Source organism: Pristis pectinata, chromosome 7 (genome assembly GCF_009764475.1).
Source record: "Pristis pectinata isolate sPriPec2 chromosome 7, sPriPec2.1.pri, whole genome shotgun sequence".
In the NCBI taxonomy this organism is placed as follows: Eukaryota; Metazoa; Chordata; class Chondrichthyes; order Rhinopristiformes; family Pristidae; genus Pristis; species Pristis pectinata.
Window position 1 is genome coordinate 27,354,768 of NC_067411.1, and position 12,380 is coordinate 27,367,147.

At 40.1% G+C, this 12,380-nt stretch overlaps 1 protein-coding gene across 2 annotated transcripts in view; it reads right to left on the reverse strand.

The window, feature by feature from the left end:
* Positions 1 to 2,231: 2,231 nt before the first annotated feature.
* LOC127572234 (isocitrate dehydrogenase [NADP], mitochondrial-like) overlaps positions 2,232 to 12,380 on the reverse strand; it is a 54,513-nt gene continuing 44,364 nt past the window's right edge. For both annotated transcript variants that reach the window (XM_052019186.1, XM_052019187.1), the window contains 4 exons: positions 9,555 to 9,667; positions 5,803 to 5,900; positions 4,348 to 4,440; positions 2,232 to 2,686 (listed from right to left, as the gene is read on the reverse strand). In XM_052019186.1, coding sequence (XP_051875146.1) covers positions 2,602 to 2,686; positions 4,348 to 4,440; positions 5,803 to 5,900; positions 9,555 to 9,667 — 389 coding nt within the window. In that variant the 3' untranslated portion in view covers positions 2,232 to 2,601. The remainder of the gene's footprint in view (positions 2,687 to 4,347; positions 4,441 to 5,802; positions 5,901 to 9,554; positions 9,668 to 12,380) is intronic.

The following is a 12,380-nucleotide window of genomic DNA, read 5'->3' on the forward strand; positions in this document are numbered from 1 at the left end:
TATAGCTGCGCTATAGCTAATCATTTGTGGAGTTAATGTTCCAGGTCAATGATCCTTCATCTGATCAAGGGTGTGAAATATTAATTCTGTTTCTCTGTCCACAGACACTGCTGAGTATTTCCAGTATTTTCTTTTATTTCCGATTTCGAGTTTTTTTGCAATTTGGTCACCCCATCTTCTCCTTGTACGTAATAAAAAAAATCCTACAACTCACTAGGATTGTGAACTCCAAATAAATGCATTCCTGGAGGAATGGTCGAATGACAACACCTCCTCCAATCTTCCTGCCCCTGCAGCTCCTTCACACACCAATTGGAAGGCAAACAGATTTTATAATATCAATTATACCTTTAGTCCTTTCATATTTATGAATTTAAAAAAAAATTCAATAATTTCTCTCAAGTTGCTGAAACCAAATCTTAAAATGAATCTTTCAGACTTTAGTCAACCCTGGAGGTTTGGTAACCTTACTGCTCACTTAATTCCCAAGGCCTAGTGTGAATCTTTCCCCTTCACCACTGTCAAGTCGGCCTCAAAAAAAAAAAGCAGCTAACAGTCCTGACTGAAGTACGTAGGAACCTCATTAAAATATTTACGTTGGAGTCCTTTGCACTAATTTCAACCTGGATGTATTGTTGTCCTCCTATGGATGAAACATGTAGTTTGGAGATCAGAAATGACATTCCAGCAGTCCCTAAGCGTACTGCTACAGGCCACTTGGAAAACTTCAGAAAATCTGCCTTTTAATAGAAGAGTGATCATGTAAATTCACCAATTCCTGTTTTGTTATCTGCTAATCTGATTTATTAATAAATTGTCGTAGAAGATTGGGATATGGGAAGGAGGAACGGGAGAAAGTCTTTGTATTTGGAGTTTCAAAAGAATCTCAAAAGTGCAGAGCCTGAGTCATTGTCTTCACAAACGGTAAACCAATAGATAAGGGAGCTCATGATTGAAATAAAGTGTAGAGACTTCCCAGATATGATCTGCCTCACAGCTCAAAGACCTGTGTTCAGACTGACTTTGGGTACTGCAAGTGCAGAGTTTGCATTTTCTCTCCTTGGACTTCTGGGGACTCTGGTTTCTCCCAGATCCCAAACACTTGCTGGTAGGTTAATTGTCCACTGTAGGTTACTCCTTGGTGCAGGTTAGTAGTAAATATAATCAAAAGGGAAGTTGATGAACGTGTGAGAGAAATCACAGAAATGGGGAAGAAAGAAGAGGGGAATTTGGGACAGCTCCTTGGCAGCATGGACCAGATGGGCCAAAGGACCTCCTTCCAAGTATGAGATAAGTCTCATCCAATTGTGAAATATTGTTCCCTTAAGAGTCACAAGTTATTGAAGCTTACGTACAGGGCATATGTGAATCCCATCCATGTCTGTCTTTCTGTACTTGATCAGCTGAGGACATCTGCATCCCCAATCTCCCAAGTTGATGTGCCTGCCTGTCCATAAGGAATGGATTAGTTCGGCTTTATAAGGTAGACTTCACTCTCCACTGACAGTGAGACTGTCATCTGTTGAAGTAGATCTGGTCGGAAGGATGGACAAGTAGATGTGTGAAGAAGAGTAAGATGACAATCTTGATAAAGGCATCCTGCATCCACTATTTTTTATAATAGTCATTGAGTCACACAGCAGGGAAACAGGCCATTCAGCCCACTATGTCTATGCTGACCTGCAGGCATCAATATTAATCATCTTCCAGCTCTTGGCCCACAGCTGACTAGGCCTTGACAATCCAAGTGCTTGTCTAGACACTTTTAAGTGATATCAGTGACTCTGCTTCCACCAGTCTTTCAGGCAGTGTACCCCAAATACTCGACACTCCCAGGTTGAGAAAGGTTCTCCTCCCAAGATCCCCACTAAATTTATGTCCACTAAACCAATGTTTCATGTATCTCTGATATAATTAAACTAATCACTATTAACAAGTTAGCGTTCACTCCTTTTTTTGTTAACTAGGACGTTGTGTATAGGCCATGCATGTTAACAATACTGAAAGGTTTAAAGGTTGCACTATTATTTTTGTCTTAATCAACTGTGGGCAGATGGAGAAAAGTTTAAAATGAATTGCCAGTATTTTGGAATTCTTACTAACAGAAGTGTTATAGGTAGGCCTTGCTGAAAGAGTTGCTACTCAGTTACCATTCACTTATCCTGGATCTGCAGGATCTGAAGCGGGAAAAGTTAAAGTGATGCTACAGCAGAACAATTTGAGAAGAAAAGTACAAAGCACACTATTCCTTTTTAATTCACAAAAATCTACAAATTATCCATGTTCCATTGGTTACCAAACTTTCAAATGGCACTGAGAATTTGTTACTTTCAGATTTGCTTTCGTGTGACAGGCTTTGACAATGATACAAAACAGAGGTTTCAGGCAAACTACTGAAACAAAGGACGGAATTATAGGCAGTTGTTGAAACTGAATATTTTTGAAATTAAAATAAACATGTTCAAATTAACATATGATAATAATAAATGTCATTTCACTTCCAATCAAGAAAGCCCTACAGCTGGAGTAAATGTCGGCTTCAGCATAGTAACTAGCAGCCTGGAAAGAATTTAGAAGATTCTTTATTGTTCTTGGTCTGTTTCAATGACTCAACTTCTTGTCTAGGTTTTCCTTGATGACATCAAGAAATTCTTCAGTGTACACGTAATGCTGCCCTGGCTTTATACTAACAATGGAGGAAATTACAGCATGTTAGTGGAAACTTTCAGCAACAGGCTTTCAGCTTTCAATTCCTTTTCAACTCCGGCACAAAGAACAATTTGATATTTACATCTAGACCCAGTTGGAATTGGTGCCTATTGTTCTGTAACCATGATTATGAGTGACTGTTCCCTGTGCTGAGCATGAACTCTGCATTGCAGCCTCTTGATTTAAAACTTTTGATTGGTGATGCATTGCATTTGTGCATAAGACAGACTGCCTACTGATGAGCATGTTGCTTTTTATTTCCGAAAATGATTTACTTTGTCTTGCTCCCTTGCTGTCAGCGCTGAATTCTGACACTTTGATGCAAATCCATTTTGTAAACTACTTTCTATTTATAGGAATTCATTTCTTCATTTGGTATATTTTTTGATTTGCTCGTGTTTACCCAATTGATGTTTAATTATTTGCTAACAAGTGCTCATGGGGAAAGTTACAAAATTTGGTGTTAAGTTTCTTGCTATAGATATAATCTTAGATGCAATGATAAAATTATGAGGGGCAAGAGTCTTAAAATAAAACTACTTCAGATGGGTGAAGAGTTTTGTTAAGAAGGGCAGTCAGATTTAAAGTGATTGTCAAAAGAACCAGAGCCAATATATGGGGAAAAACTCGGCTAACAAAGGGGCTAGGTTCTGGAATGCATTGCCCATTGGTGTAGTGGAAACAGATTCAAAAGGGAATCGGATAAAAATTGAATGGATTCTACTGAAAGAGCCACGGAATAGGATTAACTGGTCATTCTTCAAACTAGATATTGCGCAAAGTTTTTGTCCTCAGTGCCTGTTAGAATCTCCATTCACCCTGAATCTCCATAGCACTCTAAGGCTAAACAAGTCTCGTTGCAAATATGGGGTCACACATGACCCCAAGATGAGCACCAGAACACATCAGCACAGTCACTAAGACTGCCCATTTCCACCTCCTATTATATTGCTCAACTCTGCCCCATCTCTGCTGAAACACCCATCCATGCTTTAGTTAGATCTAGATTTGAACTGCTCCAACTCATTCTTGGCTGACTTTATACCCTCTAGTTTTTGTCTCCATTACTCCCAGACACTACTCCTTTCTACAGATATTATTCTGCCCTTTATCAGTTTTTAAACCACGAGGTCTCAATTCACAGGCAGTTTCATAAAAATGTGTTGTGGAAAAACCTATGTTTCCATTCAGTGGCAACCCTCCAAGAGCTAAGTCAACATACTTTCACTGTATCTGGGCTAATTTAACTGCACCATATAACTCGCATTTCCTAATTTCATGAGAAATATAACTCTTTGCATTTTCCCCCCAATTATTTCATTAATCTTTTCCACCATTCTTTTGCTGCTTTTGTATGTCCCTCTTTCACCTCTGTTTTGCTCTCTTTAGTAAATCTGAACACTTCACTGGTCAGCTCATTAACGTAGATTAGAAACAGTAAAGGGTCAACCACTGAACTTGTGGAAATGGTGTCAGTCACAAATATACTTTCTTCGCTGTTGTAGACGAATGTGTAATCTAATCCCATACTTTATTTCCCTCTGCTTTCTGTCTACTTAGACACCTTTTAAATTTTATTTAAAGAAAGATTCTGCATTGACTACATCTCTCTCTTTTTAAAAAAAATAAACCACTTACTTCTGAAGTCCATAAATGCAAGCAGCCAGGTCCTTTGTCATGATACCACTCTCCACAGTTTCAACACACACCTGCTCTAGTATGTCAGAAAACCTAGAAGAATGTAATGTAGCATAAATATCAGACAATTTCATCATTGTAAAACAGGCACCAAGTCACAGATTGGGAGGAAGCAGGTTTGCAGACATCTTGTTTAAAAGGTATGTATAATCTTCACAGAAGACTGAAGGAAATGCAGTAAGTCATGCTTGGTGCTGCCTTCCACACTGGGAGAGGCAAACGGTCAGGCACTTCATCCCATTTAAACGTTCTGACAAATCCCTGAATCCCTTGGTTAAATCTTGTTTGGATCTGAATTCACCAGGAGCACTGTTTGCTTGAGAGTGATGTTCTCAATACTTGTTTCAACCATTGACCCAAAGTAACAGCCATGCAAGTTTCAGTACAACACAAAACCACCATAAATATGGGGGTGGCCTCGGTGTAGGTAGCTAGGATTGAATTAGACCAAAGAAAAACTGTATAAAGGAGCATCCAGTTTAAAATAAGGATTAAAATAAAGTTAAAATAGGCAAAACTAAGGGGTTGGCTTGATGTTAAAGACTGGTAAGAATCAGAATTGAATTCCTCATTCTCTACGTTTTCAGACATGACAGGGACAGAGAAGTCAGACCCCCTCCAGAAGGGAGAAAATAAAATTTCCTCCCTTTCTCTCTTCTACTGAAGGGTCAGAAATTCACTGTGGCACACTTGTGTGCCAAATGATAGAACTGTATCACAATCAGCACAACTTGCGAAGCTTGCCAATCTGCTCCCAAAGCATGGAAGTGCCCAGATATGCTTAGTGGCACCTGCTCACTTGAATGCTACTCACTTTAATTTTTCTGCCCATGAGTCCCACGACCATGGCCCACTCTTTCAGAATCCGCTTCACAAGGCATGCGTGACCCACTCCAGTTCAAGACAGAGGAGACCAGCTCTTGGACCCACCTTCAGGTAGATTCCCTCAATTTGTCAACTCATCCCTTGCTCCCAACACCCACCTTTGTTCCAGAGCTCCTCAAATGCATCCATGCCCCAACTTTCTCCACTCCAGTATCTGATCTGGACCATAACTCCGTCCTCCCCAACAATGCTAACTCTCCCTTCATTGACCTCCATTCAACTTCAATTTCTCCCCATTTGACTCTTCTTCTGGCTGGAATCTAAAGTGTAAAAGAGTGTACTCTAGTGGGTTTGCTTTAATCTGCTAATAAAATTGAAAGAAAATGACAGAGCAGCATTTTGTATTACAGTAAACACAAAATCCATCCCCAAGAGAGATTTAATACTGGATGAAAGGCCCATCAGACAGATTTTTCCCACTAAAGTTCACTAGGTAAAACACTTGGGTCTCATTCTCCACATTCTTTTTATAAAATCACTCTTTAAATCAAGATACAAAGATTGACTTACTGCTTAAGTTGCTGATTGCTGTCAAGTTTTGCTCTGTGCTCCAGCCCTCGAGTCCAGGCAAATATGCTGGCTATTGGATTTGTGCTGGTGGGTTTGCCCTGGTGTTAAATTGAGACAATTTAGAGTCACAATATGGAATGTTGAGCATAGTTTGATATTGAAACACAATCCCAGACTATGATACTGTGTACCATCTGCAAAACGTGCCTACTTGCCCACATGGGGGCCAGGCCAAGGCAGATATGTGGACCTAAGAAATAGAAACGGGGAGTAGGCCATTTGAACCTCTTGAGCTTGCTCCACCATTCAAATAGGTTATGGCTTGCCCTGTCCATATCCTCAGATTCTGAGTGTCCAGAAGTCTGTTGGTCTTATTGTTGAATATGCTCAGTGACTGAACAGTCTCAGAGGTAAAGAATCCAAAGGTAGAACCCTCTGCGTAAAGAAATTTCTCTTTGTCTTGGATCCAAATGTTGACTATCCTGAGACTACAGTTGCCATTTCCTCACTTGGAAGCAGTCTACCAGTATTTGCCCTGTTTAATCCCCCTCAGAACCTTGGATGCCCTTGTACTTCTAAACTCCAGTGACTCTAGACTAATCTTAATTTCTCAAAGCAAAGCAGGACTGTAAGGCAGGGATAATTGGACCAGGCTATACCAATGTAATTCAAACCTAACTTCCATGTCACAAATGGTATCTTTAGTTTGGCAAACCATTATAAATGTTTATGCTGATATTTATAGTGGATGCTATGTTTATAAGCCCATCCCATCCCACTGTAACTACACACTCCTGCAAAGGTGGTGCTACAGCACTCCAACAGTAAGGAAAGTTTAACTGCAGTTCCTACTGCAATTCCACTGGAATTTAAAATGGAAAATACAACAGAATATGTGCAGACATACAACAGAATATGTGCAGACATACAACAAGATTTAAAAGGCTCCATCCAACATCTTTGACAATGCAGCCCAAGTGCAAGTTATTCAACTTTGTTGTGACTTCATGTTAAGAATGACAATGATTCAAATATTCAGTTCACAAATGAAATTATACATTTTCATTTAGAACAATTATTGGAAAATCCCTGGATGAACCATACACACCTGCCACGCATTAACATGTAACTCCAAGTTCCTTCAATTAAAATGAACAGGCTATTTGTTTCTCATTAAGGTGTGGATACAGGCAACCCCCGTGTTGCTTGGGGGGGTCCGCTGCTTAAAAAAACTCTCATGATTTTTCATAATGCAAAGCTGCACCACCTGCACATGGGAAGTACAATTTACTTTAAACTGGTAATTTATTAGTTCTTTTTCACATCCTGTAAGAGCAAATTTATTCCATATCTAAAACGGAATTTTAGATTAATGCCTGTACATTATTGCAGATGTATAGCAAAGCATTTTAGTTTGACAAAACATGCTCATTTAAAAGAGCAATTAAAATGACAACATAGCAGTCTGCACAGTGAGACAGGAGAACCAAAAACTTGCAACAATGAGCTTCTGCGTCAGACAATAAAGCACACTTTCTGCCAATGTTATTTGCAGGCTGTGATGTCTTTCCGTCACAAGGACTTTGTAGACATGACTGTAATAGTGAAGTAAGACAACAGCAGCAGCTGCAGACTTCTCAGCTCTGCATAACTAACTAACTATTTATTTTTGTAACTTAGTAATTTTTGTCCTTGTCTTGCACTACACTGCTGCCGCAAAACAACAAATTTCACGACCTACGTCAGTGATGATAAACCTGATTCTGAACCAAAGGAACACTCAGCAATGAAGCATTGAGAATCCAAGTGCTTTTAGGTGGTCACCTTAGGAACTTTATTTTTGGGGAAGAGGGGAGGGGGTTTGACAGTGTTGGTGAGTTGTATAAAATGTACATAACCCACCCAGGGTAGGGGCCATACCAGAACTTGCCTTGTATTGGGTAATGAGCCTAGCCAGGTAATCGGAGTTTCAGTGGGAGAGCATTTGGGAACAGTGATCATAACTCCACATAAGATAAATTTTCAGATAGTTATAAGGATAAGACTGGACCTCAGGGGAAAGTGCTAAATCGGAGAAAGGCTAATTACAACAGTATTAGGCAGGAGCCTAATTTTGAGGAGGTGATGAAGATGATTGAGGGTAGAGCAGTGGATGTTGTCTACATGGACTTTAGTAAAGCTTCCGACAAGGTCTCTCATTGTAGCTGATCCAGAAGATTAAGGCACATTGGATCTGTGGAGGCTTGGTAGATTGGATTCAGAATTGGCTTGGCCACTGAAGAGAGGGTAATGGTGGAGGGGTGTTATTCTGACTGGAGGTCTGTGACCAGTGGTGTTCCACAAGATGGGACCTCTGTTGTTTGTAATATATGATTTGGACAAAAATGTAGGTGGGCTTATTAGTAAGTCTGCAGACAACACGAAAATTGGCAGAATTGTGGATAGTGAGGCAGGTTGACAAAGGGGGGATTCAGCAGGACATAGACCAATTATAAATATTGGCAGAGAAATAGCAGATGGAGTTTAATCCAGACAAGTGTGAGGTGTTGCACTTTGGGATGTCAAACATAAGAGGAGCATTGGGGTGCAAGTCTGTAGCTCCCTGAAAATGGCAATACAAGTAGATAGAGCAGTAAAGATGGCATGCTTGCTTTCAGCAGTTGGGGTATTGAGAATAAAAGTTGGGAAGTTGTATTGCACCTGTATAAAACTTTGTTTGAGTCACATTTGGAGTATTGTGTGCCGTCCTAGTCACTGCATTACAGGAAGGATGTGGAGGCTCTGGAGAGGGTGCAGAAAAGGTTCACCAGGATGTTGCCTGGATTGGAGAGTACACCTATAAGGAGAGGTTGGACAAACTTGGATTGCTTTCTCTGGACTGTCAGAGACTGAGGGCAACTTAAGAGAAGTATATAAAATTATGGGAAACATCGATAGGGTAGACATTTCCCCAGAGTGGAAATGTCAATACTAGAGGGCATTGCCTTGTAAATCTCCTTTAAACTTTCCCCCTTTCACCTTAAAACAATGCCCTCTAGTATTTGACATTTCCATTCTGAGGGAAATGTCTACCCTATCTATTTTCTCATTACATAGAGTGGTAGGTGTCTGAAATGTGCTGCCAGGGTTGGTGGTGGAAGCAGACACAGTAGCAATGTTTTAAGAGGCATTTAGACAGACACATGAACAGGCAGGGAATTGAGGGATAATGACCAGACAGGGCATTAGTCAACACATGAAAGTATTAATGAGCCTTTTCCCACTGAAACCACTTCATAATAAGTTGTTGCCAATATAAACTCAAAGTAATTTTCAGGCAGATGTGCAGTTTAAAATTGGCATCATTGTCGGCACATACATCGTGGGCCAAATGGCCTGTTCCTGTGCAGTACCGTTCTATGTTTAATGACATAATGAGTCATTGATAGCAAATTAAAAACATAACTATTTCAATTACTCTCCCTGAAAACATTATTCAAGGCTATAATTACATACTGAATACCAAGCGATGCTCATTTTAGAATCATAAATACTGTGGCTCCATTTGAACAAATTCAACCAGCTGTAGAATGATGAGTAGACTTAAAATAATGGAATTTAAAAGTTGTAGATCATCAACACAAAAGTTATGGGATGTGAACGCCTTAAACGTTGCCCTTTTTACTATGTCTAGTTTCAGCTGTCACGGAAGATGGATGGACAAAGCATCCTGTGCTGCATTATCTGCTCGCTCTCGTATGCAGGGCACTGACCTTCTGGTGCTCTCTGTAATGGCGAGTAACTGTTCCATGAGCAGCTTCGGCTTCGATTGTTTTCCCATCTGGACAAACCAGCACTGATGTCATCAGCCCAAGAGAACCAAATCCTGCAGAGAAAATGTCATTGCGACAGGACCAGACAGGGCATTAGTCAACACATGAAAGTATTAATGAGCCTCTTCCCACCGAAACCACGTCATAATAAGTTGTTGCCAATATAAACTCAAAGTAATTTTCATATACTCAATGAAATCCACACTTTAAAAAATCTCACCAACTTGTATTGTTTATAAAACATAAATTCTGTTAAGTTACTTTTCTCCCCACTGTACAGTTTTATGCTCATCAAGACAATGGACATCACCAAGGGAGAATGGAAACCTGCCAGTTCAGGCAATCTAGATTGTGGTTATTGTGCCTGTTATAAAAATAGAAAGTGCTGGAAATATTCAGCAGGTCAAAGAGCAACTGTAGGGAGAAACAGAGTTAATGTTTCAGGTCAATAGCTTTCCCCATTCTAATAAAGGATTAAAGATAAACGAGTTTCAAAATGCAGAGAAGGGTTTGGTGGTGGGGTGGGGGGGGGGGGGGGGGGGCGGGAGGGAGGAAGGAAGGTGGGGCAGAGAGAATAAAAGGATGGGAGGTGACTTTTTAATTTTTTTCATTTACCAGGATCTGGATATTGTTGGCAATGCCATAATTTAATCATCAAATCTAATTGGCCTTGAAGATGGTGGTAAGCCATCTTCTGGAGCTGCTATAGTTCTTCTAAAGAACTACTGCCATAATGTTGTTGGGTGGGTGTAGTCAAGATAGCTGGGAATCTATGTTTCACCATTTTGTCTTTGGCCTCTTACACTCTTTCAACTGAGCTTATTTTTACCCCCCAGCAAAGCTCGTTGGGGGTATAGAATCTTATCTTCTGACTATACTATATTCTCCTAGGATACAAAAATAAATTTCACAATTTCAACAAAGAGCCACTTCAGCCTTGTACCAGCACTTTTCTGACCCTCTCTCCTATTCTGGTAGTTTCAGGCTTCATCCAGACATAGCTTTTGTTATTCTCCAGTATCTACAGTCCTCTTTCAGCCAGTACCACTTGTCTATCACACATCTGCTCATTTCTCTCCTCGTCCCTCACACATTATCTGCAACAATATTTATATTTAACTCTTCACAGTTCTGATGAAAGGTCATTGACCCAAAACAATGGGCTGGATTGTCCATGCCTATGCTGGCCACACAGTTCTCAACGTCCTGGAGGCCTGGCCGAAGAGGACCAGGTTTGTCAGCTGCAAGTAGGCCTCTGATGCAAATCCCAAGGCCCTGTCCATGGATCACCACCAATGTCCTTCAGACAGCTTGCCGTCAACAGCTCTTTCTTTCCCTAATGTTTCAATAATAATTATTAATTATTAGAGGATAAAAAATTAAAGTGTAACAGTTTTTTTGGAAAAAGGGATAAATAACACTATTTGTCCTGTTATTAATTGTGTGTGACCCATTCAATGACTGGACCACACTCCGTATGCTGGGAACATGTGTCCATTCCTTTCAGCCCTGTATGATCAGGAATGTCCCTGGACTAGTGCAGAATCCAGGGGTTGAAGCAGGAAGTAAAAGGTGCTACAGTCGGACATCTAGCTAATTCCATTCTTCCATGTTACCAGTGACACGTGTGCTGATACAAAGCCCAGAACTTGCCATCATAGGCATTGCTCCAGCTAAAAAGTTGGTATGATCTAGCCTGTTAACTATTTCTCTCTCTCGCCACATATGCAACTGACCTGCTGAGTATTTCCAGAATTCTATCTTTAAAAATTTCCAACATTACAATATTTCACTTTTGGCTCATCACACATTTACTTGATGGTACCACAGAAGTTTGACATCTTCACCTACACTATGGAGCGTTCACAAAGCTTCCAAGGAAGAATAATCCTCATCACTTTTATTTAATCATTTTATTTCAATGACAGCAAGAACCAAGAACAAACTAATTCAGAAGAAAATGTCAGGAGCAAAAACACAATTAAAAATTCAAAAACTTATTTCTACCAGAAACTTGTATGATATGGATGTAATGCAATATTTCAGCTTTGTGCCTTAGGCTTAATGGCAGCAACACACTAGCCCCAATTAGGTTCTTTTTCCACATGACTTACTCATCATTTAATGCCATACAAGGGGAAGTTTTGTTCAATGGAGTGGTCCAATGATCATTAAAAGTCAGAGTAGGACAGAATGATGATACTTTTACCCAAATCATTGGAACCAGAATTGGATATAGGCCCAAAAGTTGAAAGCCTGCTGTTTAATTGGACCACTGTATCCAATGATCCAGCATCATTGGCAACTTGTGCATTATTTGTTCTCACTGCTAAAAATAAAATCTTCAGAAATTTTCTATTCTGATCTCTTCTGTCTCAACCACTTCACCCCACCTAGCCCAGCTGTATCCCACGTTTCCCCAACCCCACAACCCTGAAGCAAAACAAGCTCAGCATCAAGGCTCTATATCGCACCCTCTTGTTATCCACACAGCGTGGGTTTTTATTAATGACTATGCTTGACTAAATGGAAACTTTTACAGACTCTGTCACAGACAAATTTGCTGTGCTTGTTGTGAACAGCAGTCAAGACCATAAACATTTCAGAGTATCACAAGGATCCATGAGAAACTGTTGTGAGAAGTGGGAGAGTTAAACTTGTGATTCAGTCTTATTCCTCATTAAAAGTCAACAGCTACACAAAACCATATTTCCTGTTTATATCCCCACATACAGAAGTGACACTTTTAATTTGAGGGATTTTTAA